Raw genomic sequence first — 27,317 nt, forward strand, 5'->3', positions numbered from 1 at the left:
TGCATACATAGGTATTTAAATTATGTTAACAACAGTGTCATAGGATTTGTGTGTATTGGTGTCTATCATTTCGATTTGGTTTATCGATTTCTTATGATTACATACAAATGTCAATGATACAGTATGATTACAAATTAAAGAAATTAGTTAGTATTGTAATGTAATAAATACAAAGATATTTACGTGTTCTTATCATTGTGATTTTTTCTCGAATATTTAACCACTTCGTGTCGTTCGCCAAAGATAGCCACAGGTGGTTTTGTAAAATAGGTAGATGCCACGACCTATCAGGGCTGTTAAAGCCCCTGCGTAGTTCTATATATTAGTATATTTTGAACTTAATTACAATTAATTAAGTACTAACAAGTCAACATTTACTCAAGTTTGTTCAACATTAGGTACCTAAGGCAAATAATTGTTTCGGCCAGAACTTAAACATTCTTTGCGCACAATGAAATTATGGACAATTTATTAAAAAAAAAACACAAAAAAGTAATGATTTAACGCCTACTTCCTTTTGTAGCAAACTTGAAATTAAAACCGTAATCGCAGTGAACCATCAGGCGTTTGCGTGCACGTAATCGAGCGTGTCAAAATTGTTATGTCGTCTAAATCGCTATCTTCACATTTCATAACATTTATTAACGAAAATAAAATAAAAAAAAAATTTCCCTTAATTTTATAAAATTCCATTCCCTAATGATACATGCCTATTTATCTAGGCACAACTGAAATCCAGGATAAATTACCTAGCTATACTTAATTTATTATAATAATTGTACCTATCTAAAGAAAAAGCTGCAACAAAATTATAATGAAGGAACTTTATGATGCACAAAACAGAAATAAATAGGTATTAATCTCGTCGACTTTTGAACACCTTCTAAAAAATAAAAGCACCGAGTCAGTCAAAATATTTCAAAACTTTTAACTAGACTAGTTTGAAAACACCTAACCCCTAATATCTTTAAGCTTTCAACGAGTTATCATAAAGCTAAAAGGTGTCCTGCAAAGTGCAAAATCTCGCTATTTTGTCTTGAGACTTTCGGGCTTTTCGTGCTGAAAGCTTCAGTGTTTCGCGAGCGCGGAGGAGAGTAACATGTCTGCCTCTTTACGTCACTTGTGCGCACGTAACTTCGTAACTTTGTGAAGTTATGTGTTAGTCATGTCATGGTAATCTCGTAAACTCATTTACTTTGGTGGAAGTAGGTATGGCTTGCTACGAAAGGTTTCATTTTAAGAGTTTACGCACATTTTTCTCTTTTTATCATCGTTTAAACTACGTAAGTTTTAATAGCGATAGGATGCATTATCGGATTTGAGCAATTGAATTACTCTTTTTCCAAATTTTATTATCAGTAATCCGAATAGTTCCGTCGATTTTACAACACTAATAGATATACACATATTTCTAGCATAGGTAGTGATAAAATAATAATCACGGTAAGTAATCAAAATATCGTTATCACTGTTTAGAAAACAAGTGCATGATTACAAATATACTTAATCCTGATAGTATGAACTTATATAACCTTGCTGCATTGCAGTATCACACTAAATATCCAATTTAGCTTGTATTTTGTTATAATCTTAATTATTACTAGTAGGTAATCATTAAGATTATAACAAATAATATAATAATTATTGTTTTTTTAACCTATCTGTAAATAATTTATTCCATAGGAGAGGCTTATCTATTAAAGATTAATACTCATTGGCTTTCCTGTAATACTTAGAGTAATTATAATATTTAAAAATTATAAAAGCAGAAACATCTATTTTTCATTCACAATCAAATCTTTTACAAAAGAAATATTAAGTAAATCATGACCTTTAAATTTAAAGGTAATGAAGTAGTTATAGGAAAATACAGTAAATAAGGAAAACAGTACGAAACGGAAAACACAAGAAATAATATCCATTTTGCTGTCGAAAACAAAATTATAACTACAGTTTACTGACGCTCGTTCAAAGATCGATTGGTCGTCGCTTCTAGAAAAGCAGAAACGAAGTGTTTTTGTTTTCAGAAATTAGCTATTACTGATTACTTTCACGAAACTATTTACCATATTATTATTTCTAACAAATCCTTTAGGAGAAATTCCTAAAGGATTTGTTAGAAATAATAGTCTCATTTACTGATCAGTTTTAAAATTATGTCTTCATATAGACCAGACCAAAACAAAACTTCATTCTATATACCTACTCTCGTTGTAGGATGTTATAATATAATGTATAATATTATATCACATACATTTAATCATAACTTGAAGTATTTATTTTTTGAAGTAATTATATTTATCCAAGACAGTGATTTCTCTAGTAAAGTAGTACCTGACAGTTAAAATTAAATATATTTTATTGATTTTCACTGATCGGACGGTGATATTTTGCGATGATATAATGTGAAAGATGAATTTGACTACTAAATAAGTTTGCTAAAGTTATCGCGCAATAGACTATTACTAATATATTCTGATAAAATATTTTCCATTTATTGATTCATTGTGGAAAAAAAAGATACCTACTTACTTACTGGATCCAATTTAACTAACTACGTATACGAATAGACAAATCGCTATTCTCCAAATAATTTTAACGTGAGTGCTACTCGCAATAAAACTGATTCGTTTATTTTTCTCTTCAACACATATTTTTATTTTAAGTTCGTTTTTATCCAAGGCTGCTCCAATGTTTTCCTAGCTGGAGTAATTTGCTACTGTTTCAAATGAAAACAATCTATTTATTATATGGCGTAATTTGAAAAGCAATGGATTTGTATTTTTATTACACAGTTTGTTATTTAGGTCACTGCAGATAAATCATACTGATAGATAGGTACTAATTGTTCACTTTAGTTTCATAACTCGCACATAGGTACCACAATAGTTTTCAATTTGGTGATGGTATATTATGTGTGATGTCATACATTTCTCGGGTAATGACATACATTTCTTTGTCTAAGTTTTAGTCAGCGTTAGTATTGTAAAACGACGCATCATACTTTATGCATCTTTGTCACTATACCTCCTTTACATATAAAATTAGGAAGAACGTGTGTAGCAATTTTCCGGTATTCAGGCCGATACCCATCATACCCTTTTCAGGCATAAGTTAGGGTACATTAGGACGGACCAGATGTGACATCCAACGGTTCACTCTTGTCTGGAGTAAATTGGTGGCGAATATCCAGTTATCTTCCAACGCATTTGCAGTTTAGGATAGAGTGAGGCATAATATTAGAGACACGCAAAGATGTAATATGAGACGATAGTACGTATGTATACGTAGTATGAGGTACTAGATGACAATGATATTTAGATGAAACATAGACACTCTGGAATATAATTATATTAGTATATGTATTTATGTAGGTGGGTATAGTAGTAGATAAGTTATTCACCTTGAAATTACTCTCAGTGATTGTAATACTCTGCAATTATAGTGAAATGGCTGATAAATCAATATCTAGAAAGTCTTTTTTAGTTTTAAACATATATTTGTTTCATGACCAATTCTGCACAAATTAAAGTGTTTGACAAACATATCCCAAAAATATTCAATGTTGTAACGATTTGAGCCATATATGATCGTCAGGTTTACAAATAAACTGTGCATTAAACGACAAAACTAATAGTGAGTTAAATGCATAAACCGTTCAAAGTTAACTATTATAAAGAAACCAAGAAAATGATTGATGAAACCAAGAAATGATGACAATTTTGATAATTATTTGCATTTCTTTGCAGCTACTAAATAAATAGAGACCGTTTACTAAAATATAAGTAATTTTTCAATCTGTTTTTTAGAGAAAATATATTAATCATCCTTTTTGTAGAAGCTTATATGATACTGTGTGTGCCTATATGATACTGTTTAATAAATGAAACGAAATGACGAAATGTTCATTCAATTTCTTGATTTAGTTATCTGCTTTTAGTTTTCGAGACACTTACCTTAGTTATGCGGTAATTATTCAAAATAATAAATGAGACATCTAATGTATTTTATTTGTTTTATTTTATGGAGATGTAAAAATACCAATCAAATTAAGGATATGGGATGAAGGAAAACTGACATGTGGCCATTCCAGTCACGGACGTGCTTCGGAGAGTTTATTAATCTAAGCACGCAAAGATGTAATAAAGATAGTGATTTCTCATACTATATGTGAAGTAGATATAGGACACGGTTTTGGCCAGATTTATATGAGACACCTATAAGTAGAAGATATAACATATGAATGATTTATGATACCTAGCGAGTTGTTCTAATGAAATACGTTTGGGACCCTCATTTCCTATCGTGTATCACTTTGACATAATATATAAAGGTTTTATATATAATAATATAAGGTGATATAACAATTTATTTTGAAGCATGATTACATAAATATAAAATAGTTGTTCACAAAATGTATGCGAATTATATATTTAATCAATTACTTACTAGAATTAAGACTTTGACTCTTTAATAAAAACAAACAGACATATTGGTTAGTAACTTTTGAGAAACCTTTTATAAGTGGTCTTAGAAACTTCTGAACATTGTTTACTATTATTAATTTAGCTTTTAAACATTATTTCTAAAGTTTTTAGAATATATTTTCAAAAATAATGTTTTTGAACAACTAAAGAATGTAGATAACAGGTTTTGAAAATAGTTTGAATAGTTTTGAAGATTGTCTACACCTAAACTCAAACTTACAATAACACCATTTAGTGTACGAGTAGATTTTCAGAATTTATCATGCATACTTCTATGTATACGATGTAAAATTTTGAAGTTTGAAAATATTTAATTTATTGACTGTATCTTAAAAGCAGATTTGTTTTTGATAAAAGCTGCATAGGCTGTTAACCGTTACATTTTCGGTAGGACCACTCACTATTTGCGCAAATGCTCAGACATACGTAAATTAGATCTGACAGTCAGGTAAAACATCAAATGATTAACGAGATTGTTGCTTGCGTTAGTGCTGTCCAATTTATCATTTTAAGCTATTATTGTTCTAGTTACGTAATTACTCCAATTTTATAAATAGCAATTAACGTATTTACATCAATATTGAACTTTTTGTGGAAAAACATTAGAAATAGACATGATTTTAACGTTTAAGGCATTTGTTTAATTATGTGATTCAAACAAATCAATCTTAAGCAAAATTTTAGAATGAAATGGACATTCACACTAGTATGAAGGCAGTGAAATTGAGTGCAAACTTTTGATTGTGTGATTCTGTATTGTAAAATTGCTGTTCTAAACCACGACTGAACATTTCGAAAGCAAGAGAGTCGTCTCGCACTGACTGAAGTTATTTGCGACACCTGCACTGCGACACCGTAAACAGCTTGTCTTCAAAATAATCGTTAACCTCGGCATTCTTCCAAATAATCTCATTTCAGTTTAGTCACTGTCTTGTCTCTGTTACACTGAAATTTTGGTATGCTAAACAAAATATGTAACTGTAATACATTTATACCTAATTCGTTTTCACGCAGTCACGTTATGGATTACCTCTTTAGGGCCGGGCCTTATCATAATAATGTAATATATATATTTCTTCTGTCTTGCACAATATTCTGTCGGTAAATACACACTTAGCAGCTCGGATAAAAGTTTTAAGTCCAGGAGTAACGTAAACTAAAATACAAATTTTATCTAAGTAAATACAGACAGGTTAGAGTTGCTATGACATGACTAATACTCAGAGCTACGTAAACTGAAAATGGTGTTATTTATGAAAGTGGAGAGTGACACGTGACACAATGTGTAAGAACGTGAATGCCGTGACATGGGAGACGGAGACACTGATGGGCACGCCGCCCCGGTCCAGTTGGGACCGCTACTGCCCCAGGGCGGCTCTGTCTCACGTCGGTCTTTTTGTTGCCCTCATGCTGTACACAGCTGGAGGCGGGCTTGTAAGTATACCTGGCGCAGCGAATTTCACTCACATATAAATAATTTGTGAGTCAAGGGATAATAATATATCATGGTGTATTTGCACAAAATACTTTATGTAAGTAATGTTAAGTAATTTTTATATTTTTATTTATTTCCAAAAAACTTTATGACATAATATAAATCGGCCATACTTGGCTTGACCTTGTTGCGGTTATTGCTCAGAAATAGCAATCATAAATTGTAACATAAAACCAGGAAAACAAATGTCTCTTGACATTAAAGGAAACTTTCTTTTTTATATCTACTTAAATTAAATTATAATATCCTTATGTCTGTAAAATTCCCGTATCCATAAAATAATTATAATTAAAAATCTGCAAACTCTTCTTCATACAAGCAAACCGGACTTTCTTTAATTTTTTCTTCATCAAAAACATCAAAATTAGTTGTGTCTCCAGGTGATCGAACCTTTGGAAGAAAAGGTGGTTGCACTCTGCCATTCAGAAGATTATCCCAGTCGATTTCTCGAAACCATTTATGATTTTTGAAATCTAACACGCCTTCTTTCAAATTTCCGTATCGTCTAGTATTATCTACCTGAAGAACATGACTAACCAAATCCTTCAGTTCTGCAGTAAAATGCGCTGGGCATCGATACTTTCCAGACACTATTTTTTCATAAATTCTCATGGGATCAGAGGCATAGAAAGGAGGATGCCCCGCGCTCATCTCAAAGAGCAGTATACCAAGAGACCACCAATCTACGGCCATTCCGTACCCTTTACTGAGAATGATTTCTGGGGCTAAATACTCGGGGGTACCACACAGCGTCCAAGTCCTGCCATGAATTAGTTTGCAAAAGCCAAAATCTGTTATTTTTATGTATCCAGTTCTGTCTATTAATATATTTTCTGGCTTGAGGTCGCGGTAAACTAGTTCACATGAGTGCAGATATTCCAGCGCTAGAACCACTTGAGCTCCATAAAATTTTGCAGCTGATTCCTCGAATTTTCCCATTTTGCGTAAATGAGAAAACATTTCTCCTCCAGGAACAAATGGCAAGATGTAGTAAAGATATACGTTGTCTTTAAAGAAATATTTCATGTATACAACGAACGGAAAATTGAGACCGCTCAAAATTTTCTTTTCGTAGAAACTGTGTTCTATTTGCTTTAATTTAATTATTTTTTCTTTCTCAAGCATTTTCATAGCATAATATTTACCAGTATTTATATGTTTTGCAATGTAAACTATACCGAATGCTCCAGTACCTAAAACTTTCTGCTTTTCAAAATCAGACAGTTTTACCGGCGATTCTTCCGGTTTCTCACTCCATATCTGTTTGAAATCCTGGTTCAGTTTACGAAGATATTGATTGTACTGCTCTTGTTTTTGATGAGAGTATCCTCCCGCTGAGGCCGCGGCGTGCGGCAAGTAACTGGCCCTGGCGTCTTCGGACATGATGTTTGTTAAACTAAAAAGTTTACTACATATAATATCAAGATAATTAAATGTGAAAGATTTGCAAATACGTTCTGAAATTAAAATATAGAAAATTCAGTCTTGCAAAATATTCTTTCTGACATCAAATTGTACATTTGACTTAACCATAAATGGGGAAAAAAATTTATGGTTGTCAATAGAAAGAAAAAAACATTTATTTCTAAACTTATAGCACAGATTTAGAAGGGTAAGGTTATGCACGGAAAAATAAAGTGATTATGCATTATTATTATTTTTCTTCATTTAAATTCACGGCACTAAATCTGGTCCTTTGAGAGGCTTGCGTGGGGATACAGATGTTGTGTAGGTCTCAGAAATGATATGCCCATGTGCAGGTCTTGGTGAGAGTGTGAACTACTGCAGAACTATGTGAACTATTATTATTATATTGAATGCTTGTAATGTCTGTGATTCACCATAACAATTTATCTAAAATAAGATTTATTATAACCCTCAATAATTCCCATGGATATTTTTTGCATATTATTTTTAAGTAAAGTGCTTGCCTCTGAACCGAGAGGTCCCGGGTTCGTTCCCCAGTCGGGTCATGATGGACAATGATCTTTTTCTGATTGGCCTGGATATCTGTATCTGTTATAAAATATAGTATCGTTGAGTTCCATAACACAAGTCTCGAACTTACATTGGGGCTAGCTCAATGTGTGTGATTTGTCCCAATATATTTATTTATTTATTTATTCCTTAGTCTTTGATCTTACATATCAGGTATCCATGGATTTAGTAAGTACTTCGAGTACATACTAATTCCATGCAGGTATGATAGATTTGAAAGATGAACGCATGTGCAAGAATCATGTGTACTTCAAGAATATCATGACTCGTTATATTTTTATTTTATTTTGGAGATATTTAAAAGGAATTGTAACAGATTTTGAATGGAATATATAATTTTAAAATGTCTAAATCGAAATCAGTAATAGGCCAAACCAAATATACGCAGCAAGTCCATAGCGATCACATACGGTATTTAGAAATGCTTAAAGAAGAATTTTTTAAAACTTACGAGAATCCTCCGAAAGATGTTAAAAATCTTGATGATTACGACCGTATTAAGGCTATCGGCAATGGTGCTTATGGTGAAGTATTCATAGTAAGAGACAAAAATTTATTTACATATCATGCTATGAAAGTTGTAGATAAAAGAGTAGTGGTGGAAAGGGACCACGTTAAGCACTTAATACAAGAAAAGAAAATACTCCAGTGTGTACAGTTTCCTTTCATCGTATCTTTAGATGGCGTTTTTAAAGATAACCTGTATTTGTTTTTTATTCTTCCATTTGTTGGTGGAGGAGAGCTTTTTAACTATATACAAAAATATGGCACATTCTCTGATAGTTTAACCAAATTTTATGCAAGTCAAGTTGTATTAGCATTGGAATATTTACATTTCTGTGATATAGTTCATAGAGACATCAAGCCGGAAAATATTTTAGTTGATGTGAATGGATATATAAAGCTATGTGATTTTGGATTTTGTAAGATTATTAAGAAAAAAACATGGACTCTATGTGGAACCCCAGAATATTTAGCTCCAGAGATAATATTATCAAAAGGGTATTCATTTGCGGTAGATTGGTGGGCTGCAGGTGTTTTGATTTTTGAAATGTTAGCGGGACAACCTCCTTTCTTTGCTTCTGATCCAAATAAACTGTACGAGTTTATTTTGGAAGGTCGATACAAGTGTCCAGAGGGTACTGATCCAGACTGCAAGAGTTTGTTAAAAGGGCTACTATCAGTGGATCCAAGTAAGCGTCTAGGGTCTTTAAAAGGCGGAGTTTACGATATAAAGAGCCATAGTTGGTTTAATGACATTTGTTGGTCCTCAATATTGCACAAAAGAGTACAAGCTCCATTTGTTCCAAAAACTCATTCACCAGGCGATACAGGAAATTTTCCAGACATAGCACAACCAATGCTACAAAAGTCATCCCGCTGTTTTTATGAAGAGGAATTTCAAGATTTTTGAATAAAATGCTGCAGTAGTTTTAATTGAAAGGTGAATCGCTTACTGAAAATAAAATCAAAATATAAGAAGTAATAGAAACCAATACTTCTAAAAGTAATAGAAATCAATACTTGTAAACTTTCGAGTAGGTATCATTTCATGTAGTAGTAAGTAATTGCCTGAAATATATGGGATGATGTGTGATACAAACTATTGTTTGAATATTTTCTTGATTACATTATACTACAAACATAATATTTTTTATTATTCAATTATAACATAAATTCTAAACGAACCGCTAGCGGTGTTAAAAACGAGTAGACAACTACTCGTTTTTAACACTGCTAGCGGTACCCCGCAGCTTGCTTTCCTAGGAACCTTTGGTTCGCGAATATTGGCAGCTTGTATCCTATGAATGTGGCTTATATTACAATAGAACTAGAAAGGGCCCCGTGTCACATTACATATACATAAATAAATATTCAATGAGGTTGCTCAAACAAACAGTTTTGTTTTGCCTTCTAAAATATAGTTTAAATCTCAAATTAACAATATTTTAGCTGCTTGAGATCTCTGATAAAAATACCAACTTAATATGATACAACAACCCCCGCGCGGGTAATTTTCTCGCACAGCCAATTTCTATTGCAATGCAGCGCGGGAATGCTGCCTGTGTTGATGATGGGCGCCTTGCCTAGGGGGCCTTCTTTAGATATTTTTAATTTGTAAGTATTTATAAGTTATTTTAAGATATATACTTTTTAGTTTAAATAAATATAATTTCATGGTAAATAAAAAATAATTACTACGAACATGTATATGACGAACTTAAAATTTTAATAAACTTTTATTTTCATTTTAAACTTATATTTTTTTGTGTAAGGTCACAGACAACTAGACTTGGTCCCCCTTTTATATCTGTTAAGAAAATGACAAGATGTCAGTGTGACATGTAAATAATTATTTCTATAGAGATTAGTATTATGAGAGTTTAGAGTACATCATTTTAAAAGTTATTTAAAGAATACAAATGTATCTTATGCATGTAAAATATTATAATTATTTTAAATGTAGCAGTGTTATATGAATTAATACAACACTTAGATGAATCGCTGTATGTATATATTTAATGAAAACGATATTCGATAAAATTTTGTCTAATGATAATAAAAAATACAGTCATGAGTCACAGGCCAATCATAAAAGATATTTGGATGTTCTAAAACAGGAGTTTCATCAGAATTATAGTAATTATTCTTCAGATGATAATTCGAAGTCAGTGACAGATTTTGACACTATTAGAACCTTGGGCATTGGTGCTTTTGGAACAGTGTTCTTAGTTCGGGACAAAATGACTATGAAATATCACGCTATGAAGTCTCTTGAGAAAAATGCCGTCGTAACAAAGAAATGTGTTAAACAGCTTTTTCTGGAAAAGAAAATAATGCAGTGTGTTAATTTTCCTTTCGTCATATCCTTGGATTTTTGTTGCAAAGATAATCTTTACATTTATTTCATATTGCCATTTGAACCTGGTGGCGAGCTATTTACTCTTATTAGAAGACTAGGCATACTCTCCGAACCTTTGTCACAATTTTATGCTGCTCAAATGGTATTAGCATTAGAGTATCTGCACCATTGTTCTGTGATACATCGAGATGTGAAACCAGAAAACGTATTTATATCTATAAACGGATATATCAAATTGGGAGATTTTGGATTCTGTAAAGTCATAAAAACTAGAACTTGGACTTTATGTGGTACTCCAGAATATTTAGCGCCAGAAATAATTATGTCCAAAGGATATACTATGGCAGTCGATTGGTGGGCCTTGGGCGTTTTGATTTATGAGATGGTCGCAGGGTATCCTCCTTTTTATAATTCAGATCCTATAAAACTTTATGAGAAAATTCTTACAGGAAATTTTAAAACACCTGAAAATATGTCACCGCAATGCAGGTCCTTAGTGAAATGTTTTCTTGAAGTTGAATCATCTAAACGGATAGGATCTCTTAAGGCGGGTGTGTATGACATTAAAAGTCATTCATGGTTCAAGGAAACGGAGTGGGATTCAATACTCCATCAAAAAATGGAACCTCCTTATGTGCCTGTTCAAAAAGATATTGCGGATGCGGTCAATTTTCCGGCATTGAGTGATACGAAACTGAAGCACGGCTTGGAGTGTTTGTTTGAGAAAGAGTTTGAGCAATTTTAAGTTTTATGTGATGTAAATATAATGTTATATATTTAATCAATAAACTACAAGGAATTAAGTTTATGTTATATATTTTATTATAAAATTGTGAATTGCTGTTTTATTTTTGGAATAAAGGTTATAATGATTCTCATTTATTTATAAGAACTGTATTTAAATATATATTTTGTATCAATAATTTTTATTTTTATTTTTGACAGTAATGTATTTCATTATTTACGTACGTAGGTATTTCAAGCCCTAGAGTACCCGGCTGAGCTGGCTAAGCAGGAGTTCCACAGGGAGCGTCTCTTGACCGAGCGTTGGAACCTCATAAGATTTGTGTTTCAACGCAACGCCACAGAGATTGTAGCTATGGAGAACCTAATCAGCGAACAGCTTGCTATCTACGAGAAGGTCAGTTATACTTTGTGAAAATCACAATTTAACAGTAAATGGGTAGAATGCCAAATCATCATTTGGAAAGATTTTTCGAGGACTTTCATGAATTAATAAACTATATTGAGTCGGTAATGTATTTAAATATGATGTTCTTCACTTAATACTGTTTCAGGTTTTAGAAGAAGCGTCATCCAGTGGTTTATCTTTAGAGGTTGAAAATAACTTTCCCGCTGCGGAAGAGAAATGGAGTATATTACAAGCAGTGTTCTTCTCCTCTACAGTGCTTACCACAATAGGTGTGTAGGAGCATGTAAGCATAAACAGTATTAATGCACTAAGTTAGGGCTATGTTTGGTGTTTCTCTCCCTCTCTTCCTGATCGAATCATAAATATGGAAATCCTTGGAAGATGTCACCGACATAGCCCAACGGATTAGCAAAGCTCAGTTGGCAGGATTGGGGTTCAGTTGGCCACTAGATGGCGGTAGTCGTAAAAGTCATCTCAGATGCCTTCTGGCGACTTGAAAAAATAACACACTCGATATGAAAGAATTAGTAGGCTGGACATATAGCGAAGACCCGATTGGGATCTGGAGTAGTTGCAAAGCACCTACCGACAAGCGTAGCACATGACATTCACCAACCAAGTTGTCTGATATCATTGTCAAAGTTGGAAGAGGCAAAATGCAAACCAGTGGTAGTATATATATATCTTCGAGTAATAACAATGAGTTGTGGTTTGTCTGAATTGTTGCAGAACACACACGCATAGTTTCATTTATATTTTCTATGATGTTTAGCGTGTAACCTTTTTGTTTATTTTTGTATATTATATGTGTGTTTGTAGCATTTGAAATAAACATATTTCTATTCTGAAATCTTGGGAAGAGGTCTACTACAGCCGTGCTCTTATGGGTTAGATGATGAAGATGAATGCACTAGCTAGTTATTTATTTCTCAATCAACGCTTTCAGGGTATGGTAATATAGTGCCTGAAACATTTTGGGGCAGGCTGTTCTGCATAGCATATGCACTCATCGGTATACCCCTCACGCTTACAGTGATCGCAGATTTGGGCAGAGTTTTTGCAACTGTTGTATCCATTTTAGCAAAGCAAATGCCCACAATGCCAAGTAAGTATGATTATTTTGTACAATGAACAATAATAATTATTCAGATTAGGTAAATGTTAATTGTAAAATGAAAGTAAAATACATTATTTTGATTTAAAATACATTATAATAATATAATGATAGAGGAAATAAAATGATTTTAATAAAATTCTAGTGCCTAACTATGTTTTTATAGTGCGATGTTTTTATATTGAACCAGCAATGTAATATTAAAGGAGAATTGCCATTAAAATTCTTGGTGATATGTATACCTAATGTATTTTTGTTCTTTGAAAAAATAAACGTAATACGTATAAATAATACGTGCTGTTTCAATAAAGTTTGTATTCCGACACAAACAGAGGGACTGTTGGGTGTGTATGGAATATGTGTATCTCTCTCATTTAACTCCCAAGCAGATTGACTACATTTAGTCTAGTTTTTAAGATACCTAATCGAGAGGGTTTTAGCTATGTATTTTTAAATTTATGGTTATTCCTCTGAAAATATTTTTTTTTCAGAATGTTGTAAGCGAGTATCAGATGCGAATCCTACAGGTCAACGGTCTCTGTATGCTCTCGGGGCAGTTGCTTTCTTGTTTGTCTATTTGTCTGCGGGTGCCGGCCTGTTCAAAATGTGGGAGGACGACTGGAGCTTCTACGATGGATTCTATTTTTGTTTCATCACCATGACCACTATTGGCTTTGGGGATTTAGTCCCAAGTAAGGTTAAATCAAAATATTATACTTATATTAACTATATGTACTGTACAACAAAATTCTCTGCCGCATCTGTCTGTCTATTTGTGATAAACTCAAATACTTTGTCAATAAAAATATCAAATAATCTCAAAATATCAAATAATCTGTTGGTGAAAACCAACAGATTATTTGATATGAACAAAATCCATGTTGGATTTTCGGTTTTCAACAACAGATAGTGTGTTTCCTGAGGAACCTTTAGTTGTATAGTTTATTATGTCTTAACCGAGCGAAGCCGCTAGTATTACAATAATTTAATTATACCTCTTTTAAACCTTTTGTATTATTTATACAATTTAACAAGTACTTCTGAATATTTTCTAGGTCTCTCTCTCTCTCTCTCTTTAGGTACCTATTAAATTATAATTCAACCTTTCATAGTCAAAACTATTTCTAAGTAGGTGATTATTTGTTAGGCGTCATATTGTATATATATATATATAACGTAATAGAACAACGTTTGATTTGATAGAATTTCATTATACTTATAAAACTACGTTTTGTTTCTTGCAGAGAGACCAAAGTACATGTTACTATGCACATTGTACATTCTAATTGGCTTGGCTTTGACATCTACTATCATCGAGTTAGTGCGGAGGCAGTATGCGAGGTCTTGGCAGCAACTGCGCGCGCTCTCCGGCCCTCTGGCAGACACACTGAGGAGGCTGGGGGACGCGGGGAGGGGTGTGGACGTGTCTGCATTACAGAAAGTCTTAACTGTTGTAAGTTTCTTGCTATATTTTTGCCATTTTCTCCAAGATGGGTGAGAAACTCATGACGAGATTGCAATTAGCGGTGGTTTAATTTAAAATGTTGTCTATTTGGGGTAGACGGATTAAGGGACTAATTCAACTTCTTAGGACTTACAATCAAACGCAATCAAATTATAGCGTAGATAGAGCGCGTGATCTAGTACCTATACTACGAAACTAATCAAGTTAACATAGTCAATCAGTTCACTTTGTCTTATATTAAATTTAACGAAATTTGTCTGAAGAAATCTTGTCAAGGAAAATATCGTATTGTAATCTGACGGATAAAACTATCTGCCTGACATGGTTGGCCTGTCCAATATTTGTGAAACATAATTTTTGACGCTATCTGTTCGATACGTTTGATAGAGGTTATCAATTACTTTATTAATAAGCGGCAAGACAGACTCTAAATATAAAAATAAAGGGTTAAGCTTAAATTTCAAGGTCACCTGACCACTCAGTCTTGATAAGCATGTCTAGACGTTGTATTGCGATCGATACTTCAGTATTAGAGCAGTTGTATCGTAAATTGTGTTTACATAAGTATAGTTGCAGTCTAAAACCGAACGACCATCTTGAACGTGAACAAGATCGTTTTACGCAGTAGTTGATTGAAAACGCCTTATAGATCTAGGTGAATGTCCATCATGATGCACCAATAAATCGACTTTAGATGTAAACGCATTAGCGCGATGTTTATTCTGTTTCAAATTAGACAATAGTCTCGGCGATTGACAATAGAAATTGTGAAAAAGCATCTTTTTCTACGAGTGATAACTGATAAGGTACAAAATGTATAAAGTTGGAAAAGAGTTAAAAAATTGAGAAGGTTAGATAGTGCCAACAGTATCATGTACAATCAAATCAGACGATCAATATGATAAAGTTTCTATTGAAATTTCTTTAAGAATTATTAATATTTGGATATAGTTATTCATTCAAAAAACATGTTTTTATCCATAATGAGATTTATTCAATTCGGCTATTTCCAGAGAATTTTTAATAATATCATCAATTCGTTCTAATAACAAAAATAGCTACTTTATGTAAGTCTTCGTATTTTGTGATAACTTTAGTATGACGTGTTTCAACTTTTATTTATTACGCGTCAGTCAGTATCGCATTCGCATGGTTTACAGTTCTCTGATGATCTGTCTATAAATAGCTGTAGACATAAATATCAGCGTCGAGCAAACTGTAGATGCATATAGATACCAGTTACAGTAGATTCACACGCTTCACGAAGATCTAACATTGTGTTGACAGATGTCCGAGATTCTAAATAAACGTTTTCAAGCGTGATATAATGATTGATATGTTTATCTTTTGTTAAACGGTTCATATTTTGCTTTATTACTCTCACTGCTTTCTGGCAGTGTAATGAATAATTCTACTTAACAATTTACGCTTCGAAGATAATGTTCAAAGTTGGTTTGTAATTTCTACTTATATCATACTTGTAATAACAGGTACTGTTCTCTGAGAAATGAAAGTCACAGATTCTAACGAATATTGAGCTTTTTTCGAGTGATGTAGGTATAGTGCTTTATACGTGCGACAGCTACCTACGATTACATTAAAAATAATACATAAAATGCAATTTTTAATGCAATAATACAACAAGAAAAAGTTGAAACAAGGAATTTGATTCATTCAGAGCAGATGTCGTATATTACTTATTTAAAGTATATAACTATATACTTAGAAATTCCTAACAAGGTATTTCTCGATTTTTACTTACTTGTATAGAAACTACAATAAGCGATTGGCTCATAGTGCTCGTTTTATTAATAAATGATGCGTTGGCACTATTGGATTGCTTGTATGGAAGGAGGTGAATATCTTATAAACCGAATGGAACCAAATTACTCACTAAGTTCGTTAGTTGCTAATTCATTATTACTAAGTATATTCATTTGTGAGCTAATGTACAGTGTGTATTTCACATCGCTAATGATGTTTATGGTAGCTAATTTATAAACAAAGAAATAGGAAAAGGAATAGCTGTCGTGTACTAATATATAGGTACAACATTGACTTTGATATAGAATATGATGAGTAGATCAGAAATAACGTCAATTTTCCACCTGCACACACAGGATATGAACAAGGGCGTCAGATGTCTGAGTCCTTGGAAAGTGCCGGAAGTTAAACCTACCATTACTGCGCCGGCGCCGGCCGTCGTCAGTAAGAAAAGTGTAAGGTTTCGAATTTCAAATGTATTATTAAAAAGCTTTATGCTTTTTGATAAGTGCTGGTATACGCACAACGCCAAACGACTCCTATTTTGCCTCTCACTGCGTATCATAACTGCGTCTTCCACTTCAGTAATATTGTATTAAAATATAAAAAAGCAGAAAAGAAATATAAGAAAGCAGAAAAGTAAATATTTGAATTTATCATGTTTTATACCAGCTTTCGTTTAGGATGAACATGGAAATTAAAGTGAACATATTATCTTTGTCTTTCTGATCAGCCGAGCGTTCGAGCGTGAAAGCATTACCATATCAGAGGAAAATTTTCCTTCCAGCTGCATTGTTTTTACCTTTAAACAGAATCGTTCGGTTATAATTTATTTATAAACAAAATATGTTCACTTATATCTGTGTTATTATTTATATTTGCCTTCGCTTTTATTGCGACATAAGGTATTCATGTACACCAGTAGATCTATAATATCTCAGATTTGAACAATTGTGAAATAGCCGATATTTAACTTTTAAAAATACTTTTAGAGCAAGCGACACGCTGGGATCCAGTTGTGGCCAGTAAATTTCAGTAGAAGCTTTTACACAGTTATTCTGGGCTTGACTCTGTGGCGCCGGCTTGGTGATATATTTCACCCCTTGACCTCGGTCATTAATCGTTGCAGCTTGTTATACTTAGTTATAGTAAGCTTAGGATCAGGACTAGCAAATGATTCCCGGAAGGAAACATTTCTATTTAAATTGAATCAAAAGAACTACACTTATTTTAAATTTTATTCGCCAGTATTTAAAAAATATTGGGTCTTGATACGTCAATTTAATCTCGATGATAGGCAAATACTTTGGAAATTGTTTAGTATCATTTTAAAGACAATACATACACTTTTAATTACCCGTGACCGGCTGCACCGAGCCCTAGCCGGAATGATAATAGCTTAACCTAGGTCTGGCCGAGGATAAGCAGGCTACATCTAGACTGTAACCATCTGAGACTAACTGTAACTATGTCTTGTCGGATTGCCCAAACTATGTTTAGCCGGTTAAACCTAGGTCTAGCCGCACTTCGGGGTTTAACTTTACTTTACTTCCTTAATTTTTTGAAAGAAAGAAAGTCTTCAATTAAACATAGCCCTTGGAAGTTTTGATAGCGTCCACGACGATTGCTGGAATACCTACTTATATATTTATGACTCCATCTCCATGAAATAGTGACGTCATCGGGTTAATGGTTGGTGAGTGTATCTACTGGTAATGCTTGCATAAGTCGGATCGAGGTCGCCGAATGTTCAATGTCGCAATAGCCACCCTTTTAGTTTTAGTGCCCAATAAAACTCTGTGTACGGCTTAGTAATACTTACCTACTTATTTCCTAATACTGAAGCTTCACAGTATTATAAAAGTGCTCATTTTAATTGAGTTATTCGAGTGTTATGATTCTATATTTTAAAGGCGAATTAACTTTATGAAATCGCTTATCTCAGATCTTCCGAATTGAATTAGTGATACTTGGTTTGGTAAAAATGGCTTTGTCGACCCAATTTAGTGGAATAACGGAATTTTGCCAAATAATGTTAAAAGATAATTTAGGTTGAAATTTGAACCTCCCAAAAAAATAACTATTGTTCAAGTATTATATACAAATACAAATATAGAGCTATTTGTAGCTATATACAAATAACCCTATATAAATAGCTAAGATATTATGCCATTTATTCTATAATAAATGGCATAATATCTTCCTAAAATCAGCGCTCAGATTTATCTGAATATTAAAATATGATAATATTTTACCTGACTTATTCATTGTAAAATAAAGTATTTTAGCATATTCAGTTAGATCATTTATTACAAATCGAAGGCATAATATTACTAAATTGAGCCTAACAGACTAACAGGTTATTTTAAGTTTTACCTAAAATGTCGTATATAATACTAGTAGAAGATTATCCAGCCTATATCTATAAATGTTTGGTGTTTGTGGTGAATAAGACATCCTATCGCTCGGACACGGCAGCTCTATATATTTGAACGTTTTACAGTCCGTAAGACGACTGCTCTATAGTGTATTTTTGTAAGTTTCCGATGTAGAGCTCGTAAAATAGACTTCTAAACAAGTGCGTCAATGCTATGTTTTAATTCGTAAAAATGTATACTATAAAAAAAGATTACGACCAATTGAGAACCTCCTCCTTTTTTTTTAAGTCAGTTAAAAACATACTGTCGACTAGACCGCCATTTCATCTCATTTGTTGATGGATTAGCATATGATCATGATTTCTTAAAAGGAAATATACGGTATAAAAGATATTTTTGTGTGTCGCTTCGTCAATACTCTTCCAAATTGCTAAGCGAAAATGTTAAGAATAATTTTAATATTAAATGTATTGCCAATGAAGTGCTAATTTAGTCAAAAAAGTTTCTGTTGTTTTCTAAATAAATGAATTATTGATGGCTTAAGTTTCAGTTTCGTAAGAAAGTTTTATTTTGTTATTTGTTATTAGTTTGGAGACTGCTTGGTCTGAATCTCGAATAGGTACAGAGTAACAGTTGTTTGCGCAAGTTTACTCGCGAGATTGATTATGAGCCAGCTACAAAAAATGGTAATATACTGAAAAAACCCTAACTAGACTAGCTTTAAGAAACAAATTACTGCAGATTCATCTCTTTTAACTAAATCTTCTGAATCATCCACTACTTATGTATCTACATAATTTATGGCGTTACATGAATGATGCAGAGTAATTCATTAGATTGAAAATTAATTGCTTTAGCTACCTATGCATTTATATATATAGCACGTCATTTTGTAATTTAGAAATAGTGCTTTGTAATGAAATTAATTATTTGAATATTTCCCCATTGAGTAGCTAAATGCTTAAACACGCGACCCTTAAGCTTCAAGCGTATAAACGATTTCCTAATTTCATGGAACTTTTATCCGATTTTTCTTTAACTAAATATTGCTTCGTATATTTGTTTTTAAAAAATGAAACATTTTTTACTAAATATTATTTAAAAACACTTGAAGTGGCGAAACTTGTGGAATCTTTATTTAAAATCTGTTTATATTTTCGGATAAAATATTATCGCTATACTTTGACGAAAAGCCCGAGCCTCGGGATTTTTTTGCATAATTACAATGTATTTTAGTTTATTTTGGACCGTTAATTCTGAAATTTGTTACCAGGTCACTATGCCGCGTTTGAGCGGTCGAGATGGGCTTTCGGAGAAGCGGCAGTTGGAGTGGGAGGCAGCCCTGGAAGCAGCTCTCAGGGAGATCAAAGCACCAAGTCCTGAGAAAAAACCGACTATCGTTCAAATAGTAATTTACGAATCGTCAGTATAATTTCCACGATTTTTTCGAATCGAATCAGAAATCTCTGTACATTTGAATCTGTAGACCACTCTAATGCTAATGAAATTTTTATACTTTTCATTTGGCGCTCGTAGTTTGTTAGGGTTAATGAAGTATTGTGAAGTAATGAGGCGCAACCCTTCGTGATTTCCTGCCGAATTCTTTTATGGTTCAATAATGTGAGCTGATCACGGACTGTGGCGTTCCCTAGCGTGACATTTGTAGATTACGCCTTAAACTCAGAAGTTGAAGGTTAATTGTTCACCTCATTTCACATTTTAATAGCTAATAAAATTTATCAAAGTCGATGTTTTGCTTATGCTCTATATGCAATCTATCTGATAGCAAACAAAATGTAAAAACACAAACTATCAAACCTATATCTATTCAGCTCCGTATGTTATTTATTCTTTGTTGCCTTGTTTCCAAATAAAAAACAAACAATGAATTTGTAAAGTGAGAAGACAGTCGGTTCATCGTTGTGGCATGCGGTTCGCGTGCCAATTCCGAAAAAGATGTGACGAGCTGTTTGTGTGCATTGAACCATTTTGTCAGACGGGTTTAAAGCTCTGAGCTATATCGGCGGCGCATTGTCTAGACACAGCGTATAATAAAATTAATACTTATCGTCTCTAGGCCTCGTTCGCACGGTCGCTTTGTAGTGCGAGTTAAAAACGACCGTGACAACAATTTTTCAAGTTAGTAAACTAGAAGCAGTGAGAAAAAAATGTAAAATAATGGTCCATTATTTAATAAATCTGCTTAAATAACAAAGCAATGGTAGCCAGAAAAAGAAACATTTTTAATGATTGCAATGCTAAGCGATTTTCAATTAATTAATACTTAAAATGATGTTTCCCAATTTTCTACTAGGCCACGATCGTCGACTAAATGCTAGAAAAAGCGATATTTTAGGATAGAAACTACCAAAGCTTCCATGCACGTTTATGTAAATAAGTAATATAAATCTATAAATTCATTGCAATGGTTTATTTTACTTCCATTGAATATATACTTCCAGAAGTGATCATAGTGTATGTTTTGTATTATACCAAATGATTGTGACGTTTGAAAATTATAAGAAAAGACATTTTTGTACGTGAATTGTATAATTGTCAATTGAGATATCGAAATGCAAATAAATTTATTATACTTCTGTTAAAAAAGCTGGATGAATAAAACGCGATTGTGATGATTAGTTTTATTTTCACCTTGTCCTTTATTAAAAAAGGTAGATTAGAAAAAATACACAACATAAGTTTAGACTTTTACCTATGATATTAATTAATTAGTAAAATTATAAACCAATACATACACGAACACAATAAATAAGTGGTTAACCAATACGGTTTACCACATATTATTACTGGTTTGTAATTCTATATCCAACCAAAATATTACCTCTATGGGTAAACCGCACTTACACTCCCGTCTTTCGACTTTACAGCGCAATAAAATATATCCAATGTTTGTGTATTTCATAATTTATCGCATAAACACGCGCTTCCTACTGGCCAGTATTAAACCCAAACAGTCCGCGATGAATAGAAAGTGTTCATAATTCATGTCTTTATTAGCCTCTTAGCGTACAATAAAAAGATGACGTCAAATTTGTTACAGCTGCTAACACTATTGTTTTAACTGGAAAATAAAAAACAGATTGTATAGCCTGTAAAATTGTTTTTACGACTGATAAATGGAAGACAAATTAATGTAAACCGATTACAGGCCAAAACATACGAAAGAAATGATGTGATAATGTACTGAATTTTTAATAGAGATCTAGAAGAATTTATAAATATTTAATCATTTTGAAATATGGATGCGGCAAGTTTAAGTCTCTTGATATCTTAAAATAATACTGTTGTAAATGCAGGAGAGTTTTTAGTTCAGGTCCAATGGTCCAAATAAAAAAATCACATTTCATTTCTGCCAGTACTTATTTAATGGCAAAACCAGTGGACTTGATTCCACCGATATTTCCAAGGATTATTTTTGAGAGAAAGTTTACGAACAGAGGTAACCGAAAATTATTTTCACAGAGACTATAAAATATTTTAGGTGATCCTCATCAAAATATGGTTCAAAGTTAGATATTTCTGTACAGATAAAATAATTAGAATAATTAACAAATGGTAATTTAAAAGTATTTTTTGCTCAAAGAGCCATTTAAATACATAAATTAGAAAATACTATTTTATAGCCTAACTGATATATCTCTACTTTTTTCGATTTCGTGAGTTGCATTCGTGACCATGATGGCTTAAAACCCGGGACGGTTTTAAGCCGTCATGGTCACGAATGCAACTCAAAATTAAAATATTTAAAAATATACTTGTACATTTTAAAGATTTGTATGTGAATGCGAGGAAGTAAATGTGAAGGACGCACCCAAAACAATTTGCCTACGCGACCACATTTCATTTCGCAAATGTGTAAATTTTCACGATCACACCATCCATTACGGTCGGTAATGTTGATACGTTGTCTCATTTGATGAAGAATATAGATGTCTTTAAAACTGAGGTTACTAATTTTATACTTATAACTTTCTAGATCCGTAACCGTAACGAATCTGAAAAGTGAAAAAAAAAATCGTCCAAAGATGTTTTCTATTCTTCTTCTTTACGTAATTGCTAAACTGGTGTCAGATATTCAAATCGCCCAAAGTCGTACAATAATGCATCTGGTATGCATAACTATACTGATATACTTACTTAGTTTTATATATTTACTCGTTCCATCAATGTGAAGTTTAATTTACTTTGCATTAAACGAATCAAAAAGGTTTATAATATGTATAAGCGCAGGTGTTAACAAACTTCAAAGAGCTCTCAAAGATCTCTGAAACAAATGTTCAACACTTTGTGCTTATATTAGGTAACAATAACAACGAGATCAATAGCATCTTCAATGGCCCGATGAAAGTAAATAGGAACATAAATTCTTAGATGAACTTTTATTATAGTCTAGTAATATTAATATCTACCTATGAATCAAAAAAGTCAGCAAAGCGACACCATTGTTGCGGCAAACACAGGAAAAAAAGGAGGTACATGCCAATGTTGCCAATAGTAAATAATAATAAAAACTAAACTTAATGTTGCTAGTAGCAAAAAGCAGGCTGTGGTAACCACTTCCCATCAGGTAGGCCGCGTGCGTTTTTGCCTGCTTGGTAATATTAAAACATGTGTCATTCCTCTCGGCAATTTTAAGTAGTTTTGCGTTTTGTATCTGTACTTTTAGTTGTAGATAATTGAAGTCGCACCTTACGTGCATCACTGTGTGGGGATTCAAACTTGGTGTTACTCGTGCAATATATTTGCATCGTTATTTAATCGTGTTTCCTTTTATTAGTATACTAGCGTCTCACCCTGGCTACGCTCGGGTAAAATCATAATAAAAAGTAGCCTATGTTATTCCTGACGGTTTCGTCTATCTCTGTATCAAATTTCATCAAAATTGGCCCGGTAGTTTTTGAGTTTATTCATTACAAACAAAAAAGAAAACAAAAATACAAATCTTTCCTCTTTATAATATTAGTATGGATAATTAATAATTATTTAAAAAAACCATTTTCAAATCAAGAACCCTGCTAACTAAATAGTCTGTGCCTGCTAAGTATCTTTATAATATTACTCAACCAAGGGAAAATAACCAAATGTAGCTCTTATTTTATAATCCTCCCTATTATTAGAGAGCCGTAATAAAGTGATTTCTGTAATTACATGTTTATGAACGCTACATAACCAATCAAATTTTTTAATAAGTACTTAAGAATCAACGAAATAACTCCACTATTTACGTTCCGATGTATAATTATGATAAACAAATACGAAGAAAAGGGTTTACCAAAACTAAAGTCTGTTCAAGTTTTGACAGCGAAGTATCAACATGGACATGGAAAGTCAAGAAACTATACTGTTTGAAAAATGCCTAGTTAGGGTGAATAAAGTTCTTCGTATACTAGGAATGGATTTAGACGAAAACGATATGGAAAGGTCTTTCGCACAACGTTTGCGTTACCGCTTATTTTTCTGCTTCAATAGCGTTTGGTTCAACAACGATGTCTTTTTGGAGTTCGCGTGGTTGATCGACAGTCTACTCATCGGCAGAAGTGTTATAGAGATCACCTACTTTTTACCTTGCCTAACATTCTGCATACTCGGAGACCTAAAAGCCTTCTATTTCATGAAGCACGCACGAGAAGTTAACGATGTGGTCTTGACTTTGAAAAAACTACAAGCTACTTCAAAAGAAATCAAAGTTTACCGAGATGAAGTAGAAGAAGAAATAATGAAACAAATGCCGAAACTCAATTTTGCCACTTATTCTCTGTGGTATACCAATATTTTTGGCATAATAACATTTGCAATTGGACCGTTTATAATAACAGCTTTAAAGTATAAGGAAACTGGTAAAATTGAGATGCAACTGCCTTTCCTCGTATGGTATCCATTTGATTCGACAGATATTCGAATTTGGCCATTTGTATATATTCATCAGTTGTGGTCCGGTAAGTAATCATCATCATAAAAATCTGTGATATGATTTAATGACTTAGGTAACCTAATAGTTTGGTTTTAATTATTAATTTATCTATTATACATATTTACAGCTGCAAATGCAGTACTTACTTCAATCGGGCCTGATAACTACTTTTCAACGTGTTGTACATTCATATATCTGCAGTTCCGGAATTTACATTACGATATAGAAAGAATTTCCATCCAGAATGTGCGCCCCAGAAATAAAATGGTTGAGTCAAAATTTTCAACGCAGATTGTGGAAATTATTAAGCGTCACAGAGAACTCATAAGGTTTGTTTTTATATATTCGTATGACTAGCTGAGCCCTTAGATCCTGCCACCAAAGAAATAAAAGCAGAAAAAGAAGAGAAGAATCAAAGTCCCCAGACTTTGATTTCTGTGAAATTTTGGGTAAAATATCCCTATTATATTTTCTACAGCTTTCGTGTACAATATTTCCGTGCATTAACTTTTTTGTATCTATTTCCAGATGTATAGAGATGTTGGAAACCATATTTAGCAAATCAACTTTATTAAATGTAGCAACAAGTTCACTATTGATTTGCATCAGCGGGTTTAACGTCACGGTTTGTGTTCCTTCCTGCCAACTGCTGAACCTCTTTTATTTTATACTAACCTTCTCTATCCTTATCCTGTGCAAGTCTAATCCACGTACCCCCTGTGACTAGTTATATCAAACCTAAACTCAACTATTACGATGCAATCCTATCGATAGTTCCGCTATTTCCTAATAATCGATATGGTCACTAGCGACAGCTAGTGATTTATCGATTGACATTTCAAGATCACTTTTATTGAGATCAGATGATGACGGAACTTTTGATGTAACAATAATATCTTTGTGAATAATATTATCATTGGCTGCTATCTTATCTTGCTGCTGATTATCTATTTATACTTTGTTGTAATATTCATTTAATTTTATAAAATTTTGGCTGTAGTCATGGTTTAAGATCCCATAATAATAAATAAAGTTCTTTCAGACTATCGACAATTACATTTTGGCGGTGCCATTCATCGGATTCCTCACATGGGGAATGTTCCAGATATACGTGTTCTGTTACTACGGCGACTTGATAATGCAAACCGTATGGCATTTTTTAATCCCATCACACACAAAGTGGAATATGTGTCTGTTATCGCAGCTCTCAAACGGATGGATTGATTTTGATCTAGTTTCTTGTTTGAAATGTGTCAGAGGGTTCTTGCCTGTACCTAATAAAAAAAATTGTTCAGCTGTTGATTGAAGATTATCAGCACTTTTCGTTCGCTCGTTAAGAGCGCGACCCCTTGGTCAGTCGTGCTCAGATGTTCTGACATCCAATGCCGGACAACGCAGAACTTATATGGAGGTTCGATGTATATCAACGCACGTTGGTGTTCAAAGTCTATGGAAAACAACGGTGTATGTTATGGGGCCGGCTCTAAGGGTTGATTTTGAATTTAAGTCATGTATTTTTTACTCTAGTTACTAAAGGTGTATAACATATTAAAAAATATTTAATTAATTAATTATATTTCAGAGTACGGACGTGGGAAGTGCAGTGTATAATTCTCAATGGTATACGGCTGATGCCGCTGATATGAAGGATTTATTGTTTATTTTAAAGAGGTAAACGATATTCAAAAATAGACCATTGAAATTATAAAATTGTACAGGCAAACGTATGTCAAAGTATCTTACATAATACATTAAAATAATATATTATTTCAAATACTAATACAACAAATAAATACAAAGACCTCTGAGTAGCGTGCGTGTCGCATCTATTGCCAGGTTGGCGTACTGTCGACTGTACCTAACGATATATATAAATGAGCAGAAAAAAATAACTTTTCCCTTTACAGATCCCGAAGGCCCTGTAAACTTACAGCTTATGGCTTTGCTGAAATTAACTTAAGAACCTTTGGCAGGGTATGAAATTATCTCGTTTTAACTAAAAGTTGCTAAATATGATTTTATATTGTGTATCTTTTTATTTCAGATAATTAGTACTGCCTGGTCGTATTTCGCACTACTCAAAACTGTTTACAAATGATCGTAATGAAAAAGCAATTTATTTAATCAATTCAAATTTTTACGAACAAGGATCTTATTGGGATCTAAATAGAAGCACTCAGGCCGTAGTATATTTTATGTGAATTTTCTTTATGAATAAATTTATTCGCACATATAATATTTGTCTATTGAATTAAGTGATATAACTATTGCAATAAAAACATTTAGAAAAATATGAATCACAAAATGCAATGTCATTAAAGATTTAAAAAAATTGTCTCAATTTTGTAGAAAATATCTCACAGTGTTTTGTTTATTTATCGCAAAAAAAGCAAGTTTTCAATGCGAGTTGACAAAGCTAGTCTGATTATTTTTGGACAATAGCAGTCGAAACAAAAACTATCTGGGTCAACAACGCGGCAGTGTCGGATTGCCCTGGCATAAACGAGATTTCTATTGTTGCCCTAGGGACATTCGATAATAAACACCCATTTTTAGATGACAAAAGGAAAAACAAGTCATCAATTTATCTCAGGTTTGTTTCTTTATTTTATTCGTACTAATCTATTTTCGATGAATTAAAACTGGCATCTTGGCACTTATTGAAAAG

At 32.9% G+C, this 27,317-nt stretch overlaps 4 protein-coding genes across 20 annotated transcripts; 3 read left to right on the plus strand and 1 right to left on the minus strand.

Annotated features, from left to right (window-relative positions):
• Nucleotides 1-1,061: 1,061 nt before the first annotated feature.
• Nucleotides 1,062-21,350, plus strand: LOC128669364 (uncharacterized protein). Of its 17 annotated transcripts, none has more exons than XM_053744148.2 (9): nt 1,098-1,173; nt 1,416-1,443; nt 5,676-5,921; nt 11,817-11,984; nt 12,142-12,265; nt 12,943-13,101; nt 13,602-13,802; nt 14,355-14,563; nt 19,991-21,350. In XM_053744148.2, exons 3-9 carry the CDS (start codon nt 5,769-5,771, stop codon nt 20,147-20,149), a joined length of 1,173 nt encoding a protein of 390 aa, XP_053600123.1. In that variant the 5' UTR covers nt 1,098-1,173; nt 1,416-1,443; nt 5,676-5,768; the 3' UTR covers nt 20,150-21,350. The 17 variants fall into 17 exon arrangements, with proteins under 17 accessions (XP_053600118.1, XP_053600124.1, XP_053600121.1 ...); XM_053744137.2 differs by having other exon boundaries at nt 5,748-5,921; XM_053744143.1 differs by lacking the exon at nt 1,416-1,443 and having other exon boundaries at nt 1,062-1,173; nt 5,667-5,921.
• LOC128669366 (cAMP-dependent protein kinase catalytic subunit alpha-like) lies at nt 6,166-7,504 on the minus strand. Its single transcript, XM_053744155.2, has one exon. The coding sequence runs from the start codon at nt 7,363-7,365 to the stop codon at nt 6,271-6,273; it is 1,095 nt and encodes a 364-aa protein (XP_053600130.1). The 5' UTR covers nt 7,366-7,504; the 3' UTR covers nt 6,166-6,270.
• LOC128669367 (serine/threonine-protein kinase sgk-1-like) lies at nt 8,194-11,680 on the plus strand. Its single transcript, XM_053744156.2, has 2 exons — nt 8,194-9,391; nt 10,482-11,680. The coding sequence occupies exons 1-2, from the start codon at nt 8,324-8,326 to the stop codon at nt 11,586-11,588; spliced, it is 2,175 nt and encodes a 724-aa protein (XP_053600131.2). The 5' UTR covers nt 8,194-8,323; the 3' UTR covers nt 11,589-11,680.
• Nucleotides 21,351-23,831: 2,481 nt separating the features above from the next.
• On the plus strand, nt 23,832-26,825 carry LOC128669305 (odorant receptor 4-like). Its single transcript, XM_053744047.1, has 7 exons — nt 23,832-24,674; nt 24,777-24,978; nt 25,178-25,274; nt 25,692-25,796; nt 26,232-26,320; nt 26,557-26,623; nt 26,694-26,825. Exons 1-7 carry the CDS (start codon nt 24,053-24,055, stop codon nt 26,745-26,747), a joined length of 1,236 nt encoding a protein of 411 aa, XP_053600022.1. The 5' UTR covers nt 23,832-24,052; the 3' UTR covers nt 26,748-26,825.
• The last annotated feature ends 492 nt before the right edge of the window (nt 26,826-27,317 follow it).

This window comes from Plodia interpunctella, chromosome 4, assembly GCF_027563975.2.
Source record: "Plodia interpunctella isolate USDA-ARS_2022_Savannah chromosome 4, ilPloInte3.2, whole genome shotgun sequence".
Lineage (NCBI taxonomy): Eukaryota > Metazoa > Arthropoda > Insecta > Lepidoptera > Pyralidae > Plodia > Plodia interpunctella.

Excerpts from the sequence above, each read along its gene's own strand:
- LOC128669364 (XM_053744137.2), top strand. Across the intron at positions 1,444-5,747 it reads GTGATAAAATAATAATCACG|TGGAGAGTGACACGTGACAC; the intron begins GTAAGTAATCAA and ends TATTTATGAAAG. Across the intron at positions 13,102-13,601 it reads GCAAATGCCCACAATGCCAA|AATGTTGTAAGCGAGTATCA; the intron begins GTAAGTATGATT and ends TTTTTTTTTCAG.
- LOC128669366 (XM_053744155.2), bottom strand. The coding sequence starts at position 7,365 with ATGTCCGAAGACGCCAGGGCCAGTTACTTGCCGCACGCCGCGGCCTCA.
- LOC128669367 (XM_053744156.2), top strand. The coding sequence starts at position 8,324 with ATGTCTAAATCGAAATCAGTAATAGGCCAAACCAAATATACGCAGCAA. Across the intron at positions 9,392-10,481 it reads AAGAGGAATTTCAAGATTTT|ATCGCTGTATGTATATATTT; the intron begins TGAATAAAATGC and ends ACACTTAGATGA.
- LOC128669305 (XM_053744047.1), top strand. The coding sequence starts at position 24,053 with ATGGACATGGAAAGTCAAGAAACTATACTGTTTGAAAAATGCCTAGTT. Across the intron at positions 24,675-24,776 it reads TATTCATCAGTTGTGGTCCG|CTGCAAATGCAGTACTTACT; the intron begins GTAAGTAATCAT and ends ACATATTTACAG. Across the intron at positions 24,979-25,177 it reads CGTCACAGAGAACTCATAAG|ATGTATAGAGATGTTGGAAA; the intron begins GTTTGTTTTTAT and ends ATCTATTTCCAG.